Source organism: Humulus lupulus, chromosome 4, assembly GCF_963169125.1.
Source record: "Humulus lupulus chromosome 4, drHumLupu1.1, whole genome shotgun sequence".
Classification (NCBI taxonomy): domain Eukaryota; kingdom Viridiplantae; phylum Streptophyta; class Magnoliopsida; order Rosales; family Cannabaceae; genus Humulus; species Humulus lupulus.
The window spans coordinates 133,825,922-133,846,711 of NC_084796.1; the positions used below are offsets into that span (position 1 = coordinate 133,825,922).

A 20,790-nucleotide genomic window follows, 5' to 3' on the forward strand; every position below is an offset into this window, starting at 1 on the left:
CCCCAAAAGATTGTTTCCCTCTCCCAAGGATCGACCAGCTGGTCAATGCCACTTCAAGGCACGAGATCCTATGATTTATGGATGCATACTCTGATTACAATCAAATAAGTATGCACCCACCTGATGAGGATCGCACTAGCTTTCGGACTGATACAAGGCTTTACTGTTACAAAGTAATGCCCTTCTGTTTGAAAAATGCTGGTGTGACTTACCAGCGACTAGTCAATCACATGTTTAAGGAGCTAATCGGTACAAATATGGAGGTATATGTTGATGAGATGCTGGTTAAGTCAAAAATGGCAGAAGAACACGTAGGGGACCTGCAGGACTGCTTCAATGTCTTGAATAACTATCAGATGAAGCTGAATCCCCTCAAGTATTCCTTCGGAGTTGGATTAGGGAAATTTATGGGATTTATAGTAAACTCATGAGGTATTGAAGCTAATCCTGAAAAAATCAAGGCCCTGGTCGATATGAAATCGCCAACAAAGATAAAAGATGTTCAAAGTTTAACTGGGAGAATCGCTGCTCTAAGTAGATTTATCTCCAAATCAACGGACAAGTGCGTCCCATTTTTTAATCTACTCAAAGGCAAAAAGAAATTCGAGTGGACGGAGGACTGCGAGCAGGCTTTCCAACCTTTAAAGTCCCACATGTCTCAACCACCGATTCTATCTAAGCCGGTTGAAAAGGAAACTTTATTCATCTATTTGGCGATCACAGAATATGTTGCGGTATCCGCCCATTGAAAAATTAGCCTACTTCTTGATCTTAGCCTCCAGAAAGCTGCGGCCATACTTCCAAGCTCACCCCATAATAGTATTAACTGACCAGCCCCTACGGCAAGTTTTGCAGAAGCCAGAGGCTGCTGGCTGATTATTAAAATCGGCAGTTGAACTTGGGCAGTTTGAAATTTCTTACTTACCACGAGCAGCAGTAAAAGGGCAAGCTCTGTCCAACTTCGTCGCAGAGCTGACTGGGCTTCCAGACAGTGAATAGACAGAAGAGCCTGAACCTCAAAGACAAACTCCTCTTGGATGTTATTTACAAAAGGTTCTTCTAATGAACATCACGCTGGCGTTGGGGTGATTTTGGTAACACTTGAAGGACATCGATTACACTGCGCTATCAGATTCAACTTCATAGCGTCCAACAACGAAGCTGAGTATGAAGCCCTGCTCGTAGGTTTACGATTAGCCAGGGACATGAACATAAAGTCACTTGAAATCTATAGTGACTCCCAGTTGGTGGTTAATCAGATTACTGGAGTGCGTTATCCCAAAAATCAGAAGTGAATGACATGGCAGGAATTAATTTCACGTGGCAGACACCTGGCAAAACCTGTGTTCGACTATCGACCAGGAAGATATTCGGCATTATGCGATCGGTCTCTTCATACGACCAGTCTGGTCGTATGCACGTAACACACGGAGGAAATCTTAGGCAGTTATGATGGAATCCAAAATTCTCTCCCATGATTTCCTGAGTATCCGATTATTAAGGAAATAATATCTGTAACAAATCAATGTAAATCTTCCCTGAGCTTATAAATAGAAGAAGAGGGCTCAGGGAAGCAGATCCTTGTTTTTCTATTCTGATTTCTAAATCGCTTGAGATTAGAGTTATCATATCAATCATATTGTATTGTTCTTCAGAGGCTGGTGAAACTCATTGAACCCTAGTTCTTTGATCACTTCTTTGAACCTCACATAAATAACAATCTAAGTGGACGTAGGTTATTACCAGATCCTGGGGCCGAACCACTATAAAATATCGTGTTCTTGTTATTTTCGTCATTACGTTCTTTTCAACGCATTCATCCATGTCAAGCATATTTTGACTCCGTGTCAGTTGCCCAAAATCATGGTCAACATTCTGGTGCTTTCATTGAGAGCTTGATATATCACCGTTGAGAAAACCAATGGCGAAAGCTGCAAGGAAAATTAGATAGGCGGCCGCTGCTGCACCATCAAACCCGCCTCCTCCTCCTCCTCCTGCAAGAAATGGATGACGCGACGTTAAAAAGCACTCTGGGGCCGTTGCATGAAGAGCTGGCCAATCTGAGGGCCAGCCAAGAAAGTGCTGCTGAAATCATGGCGCGGCAGCAGCAAGAAATGGAGCGGCAGTGCGTGGAGTTAAGCAAGGGCAGGCGGAGATGGATCGTCGCCAGAGCGAAGCCATGGCAGCCCTTGAGGCAGCCTTGCAATTGGCTAGGAATCAGGCTGCACCTGCCTCGCAGCCTGATCAGCCTGCGAATGGGCCACCGCACAGGGGTCCCAATCCTAGCCCGCCTATGCAACCCTAGAGCCCGCAAAGGTCCGAGCAGCCTCGGGTGCCTCATGACGATGTCCCACTGGACCCTGAGGCACAACCTCCTTCCCAAGCTAGTCACGAAAATCCCCTGCATCAAAGGCAGAATAGGACCGAGCATCAGCCTCGCAGTCCTAGACGCCAGAGGGGCGACGAGCCAAACCTTCCGAACAGAGGTCAGTATCCTCCTGGCAACAGGAGGAACTCGGAGTTAGGCTCTGCAGTCCGAGGTCCCCCACAGCATGATAATGCACGAGGACATAATGACCAATGCAGGCCACCCTCTAATGCTCAGGACGCTTCAGCCCGGAATGGAAATCAAGGGAACAGTCGATCCCACCATAGCCAATCAAGATTAAGAGATGGCCATGGTTATAATGAGGCCGACTCAGAAAAAGGAAATGCAGGTTGGAGGAATGAAGAAAGAGGTGGAGGCAGGAGCCAAATACCTCAAGATGACCAACCCAACAGACGAGATGCTGGGGGGAAGCCCAAACAAAATAATGTCTTCAACCGACTCGGAGCTAGCGAGCAGTAGAGAAGAGATGAGGACTTGAGAGATGTACTCAACGATCGCCGCGAGCAGCATGGCGAGAACATCCCCCAGCAACAGAGGCCACAGCAATTCCTATCGCTGTGTAGGCCCAGATAAATGCCCTCAACTAGGCGGTGCAACAGCTGGTCGGGGGAAGAACATCTCATATCAACCACGACAGGAGGAAAGGCACTCCTTTTGTCCAGAGGATAACTATGGCAGAGACTCCTAGCAAGTTTAAAATGCCTACGCTTCCGAACTTTGATGGGTACGGTGACCCGGTATCTCACGTTAATAAGTTTGAGATACAAATGGACATTCAGAAAGTGTCCGAAGATGCTCGGTGCAGGATCTTCCCTGCAACACTTTCTGATGCCGCGCAGGAGTGGTTTTTTAAGTTCCCTCCTGCGAGCATACTTTCCTAGGAGATGTTCGTAAGGGAGTTTTACGGACAGTTCTATGCAGGTCGAGTGCATCCGACTGAGGCAAACCAGCAGGTTGAAATTCGCCAGCAGGATGGAGAATCGCTTAAGGACTACATCCAGCGCTTTATGCGAGCAGCCGATGGAGCGAAAACGATGGGGGACGAAGGCAAAATGATGGCCATAACCGCAGGGGTTAGGCGTCTCACCCCTCTCTGGAAAAGCCTTCGGAAGGATGGGGTTAGAACTACCCAGGAATTCTTGGACCGGGCTGATCGTTACATCAAGCTCGAAGATGCCATAGCTGATGATGGAAAGCCTCTAGTCAAGGATAAGAAGGCTGCCGAGCCCTCCAAAGCCGCCAATGGGTCTAAACCTAATGGCAACGACAAGGGCAATGGGAACGGCAACGATAATGGCAAGAATGGTGGAAAACGGCCACACAATGAGCCTTCCACCTCCGACAATAAACGAGCCAAGGGTAACTGTTATGAACCTCGGTTCACTAACTACACTGCCCTAGTTGAGTCTCGGGCAGAGGTTTATCAGGCCACGAGTTCCAGTGTGCCTTATAAGAAGCCTACCCCCATTCGAAAGGATATTTCGAAAAGAGATACTACCAAGTTCTGTCGTTATCATAACGACTACAGACATGACACCAACGAATGCAACCAGCTGAAGGATGAAATCGAGTTCCTTATTAGACAAGGACACTTGAGAAGATACGTACGGGCCTCGGGAAATTCCCAACGAGAAGCTCCAGGTGGCAACGAGCAAGCGCCCACACGCCAACGCTCGCCACCTTTGCAGCCTGCCCCCATGACTTGCACACTTTTAACCATTTGTGGAGGCCCGCACCTCACGGGAAATAGCGGAAAGGCCAGGGAACGATACGCTCGGACTCTGCGCCACGACCAGGACATCGAGATGAAGGCTATGGGGGACCGTGCGCCAAAAAAGGCTCGGTCAGAAGAGGGCGAAATAACCTTCTCTGATAGCGATGCCCAACATGTTCGGTTCCCACATTCCGATCTGCTGGTCGTGGATATCCAAATGGCCAACATGATGGTGAAGAGAGTGCTGGTCGATACAGGAAGTTCGGTGAATATCCTGTATAAGTCTTCGTTGGAACGCATGAAACTATCCGTCAAGGACCTGGAGCCCTGCAACCAAACAATATACGACTTCTCTGGTGAGGGACTCGCCCCCGTCGGATCAATCAGACTGCCAGTGACGACAGGTACAGCGCCTACTACCAGGACATTACTCGCTACTTTTATAGTAGTCGATTATCCTTCGGCGTACAATGCCGTCATTGGGAGGCCCATACTGGTTGATCTACGGGTCGTCACCTCTATGTGGCACTTAGCCATGAAATTCCCGACAGACGTAGGGGTAGGACGCGTAATGGGAAACCAGAGGGAAGCTAGAGAGTGCTACAACGCCTCAGTTACGAAGGCGAAAAAGGGAACATCAAAGAGCACTACCTCAGATAGTTTCCAGATGGAAATTGATACACAAGCCCAATCCGGTGATGAAGTCACCAAATAGGGTGTTGCCCAAAGGGAGGATAGAGATCTAGATCCTCGCTTTGGGGATTTTGAAGAGAACGTTGGACCCTTCGAGGACCTGGAAGAGGTCCAACTCGACGAAAAAGACCCGACCAGAGTCGTGAAGGTCGGGAAAAACCTAGAACCAACTACGAAGAAGGCACTGGTGGAATTTTTGCGGAGGAACCAGGAAGTCTTTGCCTGGTCGCACAAAGACATGGCTGGGATAGACCCTGCAATTATCAGCCATGTCCTGAATATAGACAAGACTTTTCCACCCGTGCAGCAAAAACGAAGGCTGCTCGATAAAGATCGGTCGAGAGCCTTAAAAGAAGAAGTCGAAAGATTAAAGGAGAATGGGTTCATCAGGGTCGCGTTTTATCCATCGTGGGTCTCCAATCCAGTGCTGGTTCCCAAGCCTAACAGCAAATGGCGAACCTGTGTGGATTTTACAGACCTCAATAAAGCCTGCCCAAAGCACTGCTTCCCACTCCCAAGAATCGACCAGTTGGTCGATACTACTGTAGGACACGAGATCCTCTCCTTCATGGATGCATATTCGAGCTACAATCAGATTAGCATGCATCCCCCTCACGAGGATCACACCAGCTTTCGGACCGATATGGGCTTATACTGTTATAAAGTAATGCCCTTCGGACTGAAAAACGCAGGTGCGACTTACCAACGTCTAGTCAACCACATGTTTAAAGAGCTGATCGGAGTAAACATGGAGGTATACGTGGACGACATGCTGGTAAAGTCTAAAAAGGCAGAAGGGCATGTGAAGGATTTAAAAGAATGCTTTGATGTAATGAACAAATACCAGATGAAGTTAAATCCCCTCAAATGTTCCTTCGGAGTTGGATCAGGGAAGTTTTTGGGGTTCATTGTAAATTCAAGAGGAATCGAGGCCAACCCCGACAAAATAAAAGCCCTGATCGACATGAAATCGCCAGGAAAGATCAAAGATGTACAAAGTTTAACCGGGAGAATCGCAGCCCTAAGTAGATTTATTTCGAAGTCAACAGACAAATGCGTCCCTTTCTTCAATCTACTTAGGGGCAATAAGAAGTTTGAATGGACAGGAGACTGCGAGCAAGCTTTGCAGGCCTTGAAATCCCACATGGCACAGCCTCCCATTTTATTAAAGCCAATTGAAGGAGAAACTTAGTTCATTTACCTGGCGATCACTGAAGTTGCTGCTAGTGCGGTACTAGTACGAGAGGAAGAAGGCGTACAAAAAGTTGTTTATTATGTTAGAAAAAGGCTGATCGGGGCAGAACTAAGATATCCACCCATCGAAAGGTTGGCATACTGCTTAATCCTGGCCTCAAGGAAACTGCGCCCTTACTTCCAAGCCCATCCTATCATAGTTTTAACCGACCAGCCCCTTCGGCAAGTCCTCCAGAAACCAGAAGCGGCTGGGCGCTTATTAAAATGGGCGGTCGAACTAGGGCAGTTCGATATCATGTATTCATCACGAGTAGCAGTAAAAGGACAACTCTTAGGTGATCCTATTGCAGAGTTCACCGAACTCCCAGACAGCGAGCAGTGCAAACAGCCTGGTGCGCTTGAGCCTCAAGAGAAAGCTCCTCCGTGGAAGTTATTTACGGATGGGTCGTCCAACGAATCCCACACAGGAGCAAGAGTGATATTGATAACACCGGAAGGGCATCGATTTCACTGCGCCATTAGGTTTGACTTCACTGCGTCAAATAATGAAGCCGAATACGAAGCACTCCTAACTGGATTGAGAATGGCGAAGGACATGAGCATAAAGACGCTTGATATTTATAGTGATTCACAGCTAGTAATGAATCAAGTTCTAGGGGAATATCAAGCACGAGGCCTAAAAATGGTGGCCTACTTAAATAAAACCAAAGACCTGCTAGCCCAATTCACGAAGTATACCCTCCAGCAAATACCGCGGGATCAAAATTCAAACGCAGACGCCTTAGCGAAACTCGCGAGCGCGAAAGATGCCGACACCTTGAACATTGTGCCAGTAGAAAGATTGAGTAAGCTAAGCATACGAGCAATTGAAGCCAGTAGGGAAATTCGAATGGAGAATACATGGATGGCGCCATACTTGGAGTATCTGACAAAAGGTATACTACCAACAGATAGAAACAAGGCCAGAACTCTGCAAAGGCAATCCGCTAGAAACATACTAGTCGATGGTGTTATGTACCGAAGAGGATATTCCATGCCACTACTCAGGTGCGTTACACCAGAAAAAGCTGAGGAACTAATGAAAGAGGTGTATGAAGGTTTCTGTGGAGATCACGCTGGGGAGCAGAGTTTGGCAAAAAAGATTCTAAGGCAAGGCTACTTTTGGCCAACTATGAATGAGGATTCGATGGAGTTTGTACGAAGATGCGATAAATGTCAAAGGTTCTCCAAAATTCCACGAACAGCTCCAAACGAGTTGAAATAGATGCAGAGTCCGTGGCCTTTTGCGGTATGGGGGATAGATTTGATTGGATCCCTGCCAACGGGAAAACGTGGAGTGAAATACGCAGTTGTGGAAGTTGACTACTTCACCAAATGTGCCGAAGCTGAACCACTCGCTACCGTAACTACCAAGAAAGTTCTTGACTTCGTCATCAAGAACATTGTTTGTCGGAATGGTTTGCCTCGAAAGATCGTTTCAGACAACGAAACCCAATTTGACAACGACTTATTCACCGACTTCTGCGAAAGGCATGGAGTTATTAAAAGCTTTTCTTCAGTTGCGCATCCCCAAGCAAACGGGCAGGTCGAGGCCGTGAATAAAACTCTTAAGGACACCCTGAAAAAGAGGCTTGAAGACGCTAAAGGAGCATGGCCAGAGCAGCTGCCTGAAGTCCTCTGGTTGTATAGAACGTCTCACCGAACAGCGATAGGTCATACCCTATTTTCCTTAGCTTACGGATATGAGGCTATGTTACCTGTCGAGTTAGATCCCCCCTCACATTGACGCATAACATACGACCAGGACCAGAACAGCCAACTGATGATGGAGTCCCTAGACTCAAATGACGAAATCCGAGAAAAAACCCAACTCCGAGTCGTTGCGTACCAGCAAAAGGTCGCCCGGTAATTTAACTCGAAAGTAAAAGAAAGAAAATTCAAAGTCGGTGACTTGGTGCTACGACGAGTTTTCTTGAATACCTGCGACCCCACTGCTGGATTGCTCGGACCCAATTGGGAAGGATCGTACCATATTGAAGAAGTCCTTCACCCGGGCACCTATAAACTTGCACGCCTAAACGGAGATCTCGTTCCACGCTACTGGAATGGAGAACACCTGTGCAAGTATTATCAGTAAACAGTCATTTTTAAAGGACTGGCTTGTATTAAATTCTACTTTTTACAAGTTTTGCAAAAAGGGTTAGCCACGTTGTATGGCTAATCGCTTATAAATGTAAGATCTTTTTTAAGATCACTCGTAAAGACATGTTTAGTCCATTTTTAGTACGAGATTATAAGGGACTGTGCGCAACCAATCATTCTTGCCAACTTTGTTAAATTTATTTTTACAAGTATTTGTTCATTACGTGTGTTGTTTTGCTGTATTACAAGTGTTAAAATTTTGCAACGAGCAGTAATGTTCGCACAGGTCATGGTCAAGGCAAGTGACCAAGGACCTAAAGCTCCTCGATCACTTGGGGGGCATATAAGGTACATCGATAGCAAAGCATACCACCATGAGGTATGTAAACACATGAACAAAATAAGTGAAAGCATGCTTCGGTACTTAGAGCATTTTTCAAAAATATTTTGAAAAAAGCAAACCAAAGTACTATGCTAAGTTCGGTCATGCGAACAGGTATTATAATAAAAGATTATAATATTAGAGGTAAACGTTTACACCGCAAGCATTAGTGCTGGGATGTAAGTATGAAATTAAAAGGAAAAAAAACCTTTACACCGCGAGCAGTACAACTCGAATGTAATTGTTCAAGCATAAGCAAAAGAGCTTCCCTCACAGCAATAAAAGAAAAAAGATTGTCTTTACAAAAAGACCAGCGGGCCATAAAAGCTGAAAATATATATATATATATTAATTTTACTGGGGGGCAGGAGGGTCTTCTGGATTAGGAGCATTTTGGTCAGCCACGACATCAGCAGCAGGAGTTTGGGCCTTGGCTTTCTCTTCTGCCTCCAGCCGAGCAGCACACTGCGCCATCAGCGTCCTTTGCAACCGCTCGGAGAGATAGCTAATGTTTGCCTCCCGATTGTGCTTCCAGAAGTCATAGAAGCAGAGGAAGGTGGCTTCCTTGTACTTCTTCAGAGTTTTAACTCTGTCCTCCTTGAGCTCACGCACCCGTTCCTCAAGCTTCTTTACCTCATCCCTACTGGCGGTCAGATCGAGTGTGAGCTGTTTACACTCTTGGGTGTTGAGTGTGCAGTTCTCCTTCCATTTGTGTCGCTCGTCGATGGCTTTATTCCGGGCCGCTTGACTTTCCTGAAGCTCTTGGGTGAGAGCGGCTTGGTCCTCGCATAGTTGCTCGTTCAGCTTAGCCAACTCCTTGTTCTCTTGGAGCAGCTTTTTCTTCTCATCCTCAAGTGCTTGCTTAGACTGAGCAAGCCTTAAGTCAAAGTTCTGCTCGCGAGAAACCAGCGCCCCAGTGCAGCACCAGCCAGCAGTCAGAGACAGCAGTCCCTGAACAAAAAATGAAAAAGTAAGGAATAGAAGTCGGAATAAATGATGAACCAAACCTAGCTGAGATGAAAATATGAGATCTTTTTTGTTCAAGTTTCTAAATTTCTTTAACTCTTTCAGAAATTCAGAAAAGAAGACAAGCAACTTTAGGGAACTGAGGCATTTATAAAGGGATCTCATATTTTCATCTCAGCTAGGTTTGGTTCATTTGGTTATTTTTTTAGTATCTATGCATGACTACTAACTTAGTCTCTTTTCTCTTTGATGGCTTTCCCATGGATCCTTTCCACGTAACTTTACAGCAAGAGATAGATTTACTAAAGGTACTGTTATCTTGCTTGTATGACTTAAGTAGCATGTATTAATTATGCAATTTTGAACTCACAAATAAGAAAGATTGGTTGATGCATGCCAAAACCTGCAGCTTAGCAATGAAACTTTTGAGATATAAACTGAGGACTTCCATTTTAGTTAAACACCATGGATAGCTATCACTTCATTGTTATGTTCTTTCACTTGAGTTGAATCCTACAACTAGCATCCTTGGAAGAAGGTGAATGGTCAGAGACTGATAAACCTTATTCTCTTTTGCAGAATTTGAACCACAAAAATATTGTGAAATATCTTGGATCCTTAAAGACTAAGAGTCAGCTCCACATAATTCTTGAGTAAGTGGATGTAAAACTTGTGTATGATATTTAATTGTGTGACTTTTATTTTGGAAAGTCCTATTATTTACTCCGGTTAAAATTTGTAGATATGTGGAACTTGGTTTCTGTTTGGCTCATGAATCAATACCAGAGATAGGATTTATTATTTTTGCCTTCTGACTTGTTTCAGATACTTAATCAGTAGTAAGCCAGTCATATTACTGTGTTTGGAAGCACTGAATTATACAGAAAACTTTTCTTTCTGCACATAAATGGATAAAACAAAATAAAAATGTCGTTTGCAATTTATTACTTGAGATAGAATGCAAATTGACCTTTTATTTAAAAAGAAAAAAAATTAATATATATATTTTTGAAAGATAGATCTTAATATATTGAGTGCGTATCTATGCATGGTAGCTTTTGGGCCTTTTCTTAAGTCTCTTGAATCTGGAAAATTAATTTTGAGGAGATTGATTTTAGCTCTAGTGGGTCAATGATCAAAATGAATCAAAGTTAGGCCCCAAAGGCATAGTACTAATTACTTATATATTTTTTTTTTTATGTAATTAGTGGAACAAACTCTCAATCATGTAAAAGGAATTTCAGGAAAAAAAAATGAATTAATCAACTTCTGTTCGTTGAAAGTGGTAACTTTAAAATGATCATTTTGCTAATATATACCAATAGAGAACAGTAATGATTTAGACTGGATCTAGTGTAACTAATATAATAAACATTAGCTAAACAATGTTCATTACTAATTAAACTTAGAAGTTAGAATGGTTATCTTTTGATGTGAAAGATTGAGTTGTATTTAATAATTAAGAAAAATTATTATCTAATAGTTTAAAATAAATAATTATCTAAAATAATAGAAAACGATGTTAAAATATTTTATTATCTCTGGTATAAATATTTTATTTATTTTCTATCTCTAGTTCGAACATTATGACGCCACTCATAGTCTAAAATATGGTTTGGTAGTGATACCTAGGGAAATTTTTGAAGTCAATGTGTTGGTTAAAGTGATTGAAAATTTCAGGAAATAGTGTATATCTTTATGTTTTTTCGCATTATGTACTGGGTTAGTTCTCACAATACAGCCTTTATTACAGTGTTCTAATAGTTTGCAAATTTAGTGTTTAAGCACCTCTTAATACTTAATGTTAGTTTTTTCTCTCCTTTATATTGTTTTCAATAAATTCTTTTTTGCTTTGGTCAATATATTGATTGAAATGGTATAAAATCAGAGAAGTTATTAGGCGGATTATAAGTCTGTTTTCATTTCACATCTTATGACAATTTTTTTTTGTCAAATATCTACATTTCATATTATTCTATAACAATATTAAACACCAATACTTTCAAATTTGAAGCATCAGGACTTTCTCTGAGGTTTTACAAGATCTGAGTTTTCTATATTTAAAGTTATTTTTTTTAAACTAATTCATAAATTTATATAATTTGTTTATTCTATATTTTTATTTATCTCCATCATGTATGCTTATGTGAATGGTAAATAATACTTTTTTTTAACCTTTTTATTTTACATGCTCTTCCATATGTAATTCATATGCTTATTATTTGTTTGATATAGTCAATTTGTTTACTATGTATAATTTGTTGACTTAGCTACCAACATCCGAAAGATCATAGAATGAGTGATCACAGAGACAGTGGTACAAAGAAAAAAGATGCTTGTTGCATTCAGTGATAGGTGTTGAGTATATGTGAAATCTGTAACTCTATTGGGTTTACAAATTTCATCTACTGAAACCAAAATATGTAAAATAATTATAACATTGAAATCTATAAGATGGTTTATTTTTCTTTGCTCAAAAAAAAAAAAACACAGAATAAGAGCTGAACTAAAGGAGGTTATTATATTTTTTAATCAATGATCATTTGAGTATGTAAATAATATCTATGTCTTTGTTCATGTAATTTTTATTTTGATCTTATAAGCATGTTGTTCTTTCAATATGAGATAATTGTAACATGACTTTTTGATTTATTGGGTTCTCTACACAAGTTTCTAAATTTCTTTAACTCTTTCAGAAATTCAGAAAAGAAGACAAGCAACTTTAGGGAACTGAGGCATTTATAAAGGGATCTCATATTTTACTAGGCAAGATATAAGGTTGACAAAGATGGGCAAAAGAACTATATATTCAAAAGTATGGCAGATCTTTGGAGAGCTTCGAAATCAAGGCTAGTTACTAAAATAACAAAGGCACCAAATGAAGAAACAAGATTGAAACTAAAGCCTGATAATATTAAATCTATGAATGAGTGGAAAAGTTTTGTTAAGGAAAAAAATAGTGCTGAGTTTAAGGTATTTTATTCTTAACATCTTATAACCAAATATATTTATGATTAAAATTTATAGTTTAATGTCTCTATTAACTTTATATTCTTAGGCTACAAGCGAGAAATTCAAAAAAATACGGACAAAGCAACTACCCCACACTTGTAGTCGCAAAGGTTATGCAAGATTGATTGATGAATTGGTAAGCCAAACATATGTACAGTTGTTTTATTATAGAATTTGGTTTAGATATTTTTTAATTTATTTTCTTATTTTGATAGATGAACCATAGTGAAACCAAAACACCACCTTCTAGAGTTGATGTTTGGACCAAAGCACATAAGAAGAAAAATGGCGAACCAGTAAATTCAGAAGTGGCTGAAGCTTTTGTATACACCTTGCCCTTTCAAAATCATGTGACTTTAGTTTTAACTTACTCATTTGTTTGAATACATTTATTGATACTATTTATTTTTGAAGGATTTGGTTGAAGAATATAAGAAAGATCCTGCTATGTCTTCAACTATGCCATGCTACCAAGAATAAACATCATCCTCGATCGACACGCATCCCATCCATTCCATTCATCCTCAAGACACATGCCATGCTACCAAGAATCCTTCCGCCTCCATAATCATTTTCCTGCATCACACTAAAATAAAGGAATGAGCCTAATGCCTAGTAAGGAAAATCTACTAAAAACAAAACATACATTGTAAACATAAGCATAAGACTACGTCAAATACTATAAAAGAACATAAGACTATCTAAAACATATATCATATATCATAAGCATACACTATACAACATATGGCTACAAAAACATCTATTACAATGGCCATCATACATCTTCGGCTTGCTAGCTAGGCAATCATATGCCCATAATTCTACAGGGCTAGTTATCTAAAGAAGTCATATAAATTTATAGGGCTTGTTATCTAAACAAATCATATGCCCAAGGAATATACTATTCGGACTTGTTATCTAAACAAATTATATGCTTGTTATCTAAACAAAACATATACCCAAGAACTAAAACATATCATACATATACATATCATAGCATAAACATATAACATAACATATCATAACATAACATAACATAACATAAACATAACATAACATATAAGCACATAAAATCTATCCTATTTTCCTTACCAACACCGGGATATGAGAACAAGGACGGGATTTGGAACACTCCTAAAACCAACAATACAAATGGTGAGTATTTATAAAGAATAAAGAATGAATGTGGAAACTAAACCATCAAGAAGAAACTTACCAAGAAAGAACTTAAATTTAAAGAACCTAATCAAGAACAGATAATGAAAGTTAGGATCTGAATAAAAGGAACTAAAGAAAACTAAAGAGTTTTAAAGAATTGGACTTAAAGAATAGGAGTACCTTAGTTGAACTTACGGATTGGTCTAACTCCAATACCGAAATACACTAAACCTCACTTCCCAAGTATTTTATAAAGCTTAGGAATGGCAAAGCTTTATCCCAACCCAAGTGTTTATCACTCTATGGTAGTACTAGCACCTTGGAGTCTGATCACAGCTGAAGAGTGAGGAGAAGGGCTGGGTTCTAAGTCCTATTTATAGAGTTCTAGGAATAAAAATCTTCTTTTTGGCTTTGAATAAAAATAATGAATTTAATTGAAAATATTAGAATATTCGTCAGTCAAAGGCTTGGGACTCGGTCAAATTGTTCAGAGGGAGGTCTAAGGAGTCAAAGTTTGATTTTTAAAATGAAAAATAAAAAAATAAAAAATAGAATCCTAACTTCTAACTTCCTAAATCTCATAACTCTAAACTCACCTGTAGTAAAATCAATAAAACTGGATCTGTAGGACTCCGATTTAGACCATATTTATACCGGTCGTTCCTCGTAACTCAAGTCTTCCTGGAGTGCTATCGTATTGTACTTGAGGATGTTGGATGGGTCTGACACATATATACGCAGCATCGAGATGTGAAATACATTGTGACTATCTGCTAAAGCTGGTGGTAGGGCTAATCTATATGCAACTACTCCCACTCTGTCCAACATCTCAAAAGGACCTATAAACCTGGGACTAAGCTTGTGTTTCTTCCCAAACCACTTCACACCTTTCATAGGAGATATCCTTAAGAAAACTTGATCTCCGACTTTGAATTCCACATCACACCGCTTGGCATCCACATAACTTATCTAACAGCTTTGAGCAGCGAGCATACGCGTTCTAATCAACGCTACTACATTCTGAGCTCCTTTAACAGCTTTGAGTCGAAGTAGTTGCCTTTCTCCTACCTCGTCCTAATGCAACGATGATTGACCCCTCTTCCATAAAGTAGCTTGTAGGGTGCCATCCCGATTGTTGACTGGTAGCTATTGTTGTAGGAGAATTCTATTAGCGGCAAATACTTACTCCAAGATCTCGATGTAAACACCGATCCTCTATCGAATACTATTATCTTAGAGATTCTATGCATTCGTACTATTTCTTGGATTTAAACATATGCGTATTGATCAGCTGTGTACGAAGTCCTAACAGATAGGAAATGAACTGACTTGGTTAATCTATCTATTACTATCCAAGCTGAATAATGTTGCTTACATGTTCGTGGAAAACCCATCATGAAATCTATGGCTATATCATCCCATTTCCATTCTGGAATGCTAAGTGGTTGAAATAATCCTGCAGGCCGCTGATGTTTTGCTTTCACTTGCTGGCATACTAAGCATTTAGACACATACTCTGCTATATCTTTCTTCATTCCTGGCCACCAATATAACACTTTAAGGTTGTGAGTCATATTGGTCGACCTTAAAGTCTTCATCTTAATCCCTTGATCATTTGGCACGCATACCCAATCCTTGTATCTTAATAACCCCTAACTAGATATTTGGGAAATCTGTGGCCTTCCTTTCTCTAACTACATCCATATGTGCAACTAATGTGTCATCATGTCCTTTCCCAATCCGTATGTCTTCTAACAGGCTTGACTGGATGGACAAGTTAGTCAGGTTACCAATGAGTACTTCTATTCTAGCATTGATCAGCTCCTGCTATAGCGGCTTTTCTATTCCAGCTAATGATGCTAGACTTCCGTAATTCTTCCTACTTAGCGCATCAGCAACTACATTTGCCTTGAGGCGTAGGCTATCACCTTATCATTCTACATCAGCACACAACCCAATCCTTGCTTCGACGCATCGCAATAGACTACAAACTTATCATTAGGTGTCAGTACATAAAGTATTGGTGTCGATGTAGAGTCCAAGAACTTTACTTAGCTAGTTAGATAGTTGTAACGCCCTGGATAGCAAAGACCGCTACACTGTGTACTTATAAAGGTGCAGGACTTGCTAACCAAGTCATTTAGTGAAAAACATGATACAGAAACCACTAATGAACTAGGGTTAAAAGGTTTTGGTCTCAAAAGGGTACATTTCATATAACTATACATTTTTACACATGGGATCCAAAAAAGGAACAGCGTTCAAAAGTCAGTTTACAAAATTTCCAAAGTTTAAACAACCATTAGCCACTCTAAGGCAAACAGATGTTTCTGGTTCTCCTTTTCCTGTCACCCTCTTAAGCGTGGCGGCTGAGCAGCTAATCATGTACATTCTGTTCTCAGAGCTCTCCGAATCAGGGCTGATCAAGCTTGCCCTTGCCTTTACCTGCACCACGAAGCACCCGTGAGCAAAGGCCCAACAAGAAAACATATCATATTACCTAACAAGCAATAATAACATTTGGATAACCCTTTAAGGATGTTCATACACTTAACATACCATAGTAATCACAAAGCATGAACATACAACCAAAGAGTCAGCTAACCATCACTCAGCTATACAGCATAACAATCCACCAATTAATAATAACAAAAAAATCACATAATAATCAGGGTCGATGCCTTAGGTCGCACCCTCTGTTTATCCCACTGACTCTGGCCCGCTTAAACCGAGCTCAGTGCATGATAAGATATCCTCAGCTACCAGTGGCCGAGCCGCACCCTGTGTGCTAGTGCAAACTTCGGCTCTCTTAGGTCGTTGGTTTACTGTTTACATGGCATAATACCATCCTTTCAAAGCATACAAAATAGTAAACCCTTAGTCCCATTATAAATCCACAACCGGGTGCAGTTTTCTTACCTTTAGTTCCCAAGTGTACTAACTACGAGCTATTCCTCTTGAGCACGATCCAATCCCCGAGTCCTAGCTTAGTACCTAGTCACAACCAAGACAAGGGATACCACCAATAATCGTAAAAATGCATCTAGATAAAGTTCTAGTCTCTGAAACATTGAATTCCACCAAACACGTTCCTTGGCCTTGGACGATCTCTCACTGCTTCCACCTTGGTCGGATCCACCTTAATCTCTTCTGCGCCAACCACATGCCCAAGAAAAGTCACCTCGGGCAACCAAAACTCACACTTCTTAAACTTGGCATATAACTGATGCTCCCTTAACCTCTGTAAAACCTAAGATCATATCAAATTCCTCCATGTCTAACTCAATCAGATCTACCGAAAGCTCCCTACTATCAACCATCATTGGCAGTGCCATAATCCATCTCGTGGAAACTACCCTTTCACCTGTAGGCAATAAAGTCCCCAACCCTATAGTCTGATACTCACTAGGTCTACACAATCTATGAATCACCTTACTAGAAACAAAGGAATATGTAGCACCAGAATCAATTAATACAGTAAAAGGAGAGCCAGCACTAGAAAGCTGACCTGTCACTACCGAGGGACTAGCCTCGGCCTCTGCCTGTGTCAAGGTGAATACTCGAGATGGAGTTAAACTATCCACCTATCCTACTTCCCCTTTCTTCACTGTTGGGAAGTCCTTCTTGAGATGCCCCACAATTCTACACACATAGCAAGCCTTGGCCCGACATTCACCCTGATGGCGTCTTCTACACCTCGGGCACTCCAGATAACTCCTCCATGGTTCACTGCCGCCCTGACGGCTACCCTGACCCCTAATATCAGGACCCGCAGCGGTCGAAGTGTCAGGAGTCTCTCTCTTGAAATCACTGGGGCCTCCCTCCCTACCTAACCCAGAATAAGGAGGCACCACTCTGCGACCCTCGCGCTTCACCGCACTTTCCTTCCAAATCTTATTCTCCACTTCCTCAGCGGAAAGAGCCTTCTCAATGGCCTGGGCATAAGTTGTTCCCCCAGGTACGGTTGTGATCCTAACATCCCGGGCTATCATAGAATTAAGCCCCCTAATGAATCTGTCTTGCCTAGCAGCTTCAGTAGGCACAAGATCTAGTGCGAACTTCGCAAGTCTGTCAAACTTCAGGGCATATTCAGTGACTTTCATGTTGCCCTGCACCAAGCTTACGAACTCATTTACCTTCGCTTCCCTGATGGCAACATTATAATATTTCTGACTAAACAAATATCTAAATCCTTCCCAACTCAAAGCAGTAACATCCCTGGTCTGTGATGCCACTTCCCAGCAGATGCGGGCATTCGCTCTCAACATATATGTGGCACAGGCCACTCTGTCATGCCCCTCTATCCTCATAAAATCCAGAATAGTAGTAATCATAGTCAGCCATTGCTCGACCTTCAATGGGTCTAGTCCACCCTCAAAGATTGGGGGTTACTGCTTCCTGAACCGCTCATATAATGGCTCCCACCTATTCCCAACCTCCCCTGGCTGTACAACTGGTACCACTGCAGGTGGTACGATAGGGGTAGCACTCCCTGATGGAGCCTGCTGTCGCAGCAGACGAATTTTTTTGTCTTGGCTCTGTAACCGCGCTTGCATATCTGCCATAAGTTGCTGCCAGTTCTCAGGGACTGGCGGAGGAATTTGGCCCTGGTCATCACCCCCGGTCCCAGACCTAGTGTCGGCTAGTCGTGTAGATTTTCTTGGACGCATAACTATCCAAGTCAATCTGCAATCAACGACTTGGCAATTAGTCCATGATGACAGGGTAAAAACTTCCCCAAAATCAACAAAGGAACATGTGTTGGTTTTTATTGATCAAATTAGAGATTATGCACAGCGGAACAACAATCAAATTGTTAGATTAATCCCATAAGATTTCTAGATCTACTTATTCACTTGCATATATATATTGAATCAAGGACATGAATAGAAAAAATTACCTCAGGTCCTTCCTTGCTGCTATCTTTTCGTATGGCTAAATCCTTGAGATCTCACACCAAGTTCTTCCAAAATGTTCTTAGGCACACAAAGAACGAGTGTGGGCTCGCTATACAAATAATAGGCAATAAACTATTTATCAGATGTTCTCAACACATGAGATCTGATAAAGTTTGGACCTAGGTTTTGTGAAGAACAATGACTTTTGTTTATGTCACTGTTCTCTTTCTCTGAGAGAGATTCCTAGATATTTTTCTATCCCTGAAAAATTACGTTATGTGAAAAACTCATGTGATTTTTATCAGATTTTTGTTATTTTAAACAAATTCAAAATAACTGATTAGTTATCAGATTTTTGTTTAAATTATAATATTTTAATCATATTAAAATATCTCATTATTTATTTAATATTTAAATAACTAAAATTGTGGAATCAAGAGACTAAGTCCATCTCTTATGCGTGTAGCACAGTGCCTGTGCACTGTGCCACACGTGTACCATATGCGTGTGATAGCATGTGATTTTTCCCAATTTTTATTATTATTTAATTACCAAAAATCCCAAAAATAAATTAATTCAAAATTAATTATATTTTTGTTAAATCAAATAATTAATTAATTACACATAATTAAACAATAATTATGTTTGATACATAGAAAAATATTTTACTTATCACATAAATCCTTTTTGCCCATTTTTTGTATTTGCCTTTGACAGTGATTGTTTGAGCCATTTTGGGGACCATGGACCTATAACATTAAGCTCCAATAAATTGAAACTAAATAATTAAACTCTTTAATTATAATAGTTAATTTATTAATTCTGATATTACTCCACTATAAATTTAGAATTTCACTCTTTATGTTATAGATATACTTTTACAGAAATATTTTTCTTAAGTCGTCCATTGATATAACCATCTTACAATAGTTCAACCTTCTAATTAATTAGTTCATAAATTAGAATGGGAGAATTACCATTTAACCTTTCTAATTTACTTCTTATTCCTTAAGTACCATTAATTCACTAATGAATAATTAATCTATAATCTAATTATAGATTTGAGCTCAAAATCATTCAGTTCCAGAATTAACCCTTAAGGGAACTAATATACGATCCATTAGGAAAGATTAGAATCCGTATTGTTGATACATGTTCCCAGCCATCCATGATATTAAATCTCCAAAACAAAAGTCATTAGCTTCATTCTTTGAAGAGACCTTAACGAAAGAATCAAAAGATTTAATAAACATGAACAGGAGTTCATGAACACTCAGGATTTAGGTTGGTTTATAAATGATCATCAGTTATGATACGAATTACAAGTCTTTATTATTAAATGGTTTTTGGATAAAGACTCTAATTCATATCGATCCATGTTATATATAATCATATTATATAAAGCACCTTTACCGAGATGTCTTTCCACATCAATAATCCGAATCTAGATTATTTGTATCATTATGATACTCAGTAAACCATACTTACAACTCCAATTAAAGAATTCCATAACTTTCATTTGTTGTTTTTGACTATTTTTATTCATTCATGTGATCTTAATTCTCTCGTACTAATACAAGATCGCACCCTCAATAATGAATATGGAATTTTTCTGATATTTACAAAATTATTCAAACAATAATTTAACAATCTAAACATGACAATAATAATAAACCATTGTATTTATTTATTCACAGAAAAAACAAATGTCTTTACATGCTTTTAGGACACACTCCTAACAACATAACTAATCATAAATAATCAAGATACAGGCATTTATCCACATGCACTGGCATTGCTAATAAGCATGCCCCAACATCACCACACTACAGTTAAGATACAAACATCCACCCATACACAATATACAGTTAATCATTCAATTATTCATTTACATGCACAACGATGCTAATAAGCATGCCTTAATATTTTCATGCAACAGTCAAGGGCAAGAACCTATCATTATCTCATGCTCCCTATTAATCCAATAAATAACAACATTCATAACTCATTTCAAACATATGAGCTTATAAGCACATATACACATTACCAAACCCTGAATTGAGCTTGTCGTTAGCAGCGAATGTACATGTCCAGCTGGTCTTCAGAAACCCTTAAACCTAGGATGCTCTAATACCAAGTTGTAACGCCTTGGATAGCCAAGACCGCTACACTGTGTACTTATAAAGGTGCAGGACTTGCTAACCAAGTCATTTAGTGAAAAACGTGATACAGAAACTACTAA

The 20,790-nt window shown here is 40.3% G+C and overlaps 1 protein-coding gene across 1 annotated transcript; it reads left to right on the top strand.

Moving 5' to 3' along the window:
* Positions 1–12,373: 12,373 nt before the first annotated feature.
* Positions 12,374–12,913, top strand: LOC133829177 (uncharacterized). Its single transcript, XM_062259052.1, has 3 exons — positions 12,374–12,453; positions 12,539–12,628; positions 12,708–12,913. The coding sequence occupies exons 1-3, from the start codon at positions 12,403–12,405 to the stop codon at positions 12,873–12,875; spliced, it is 309 nt and encodes a 102-aa protein (XP_062115036.1). The 5' UTR covers positions 12,374–12,402; the 3' UTR covers positions 12,876–12,913.
* Positions 12,914–20,790: the final 7,877 nt, after the last annotated feature.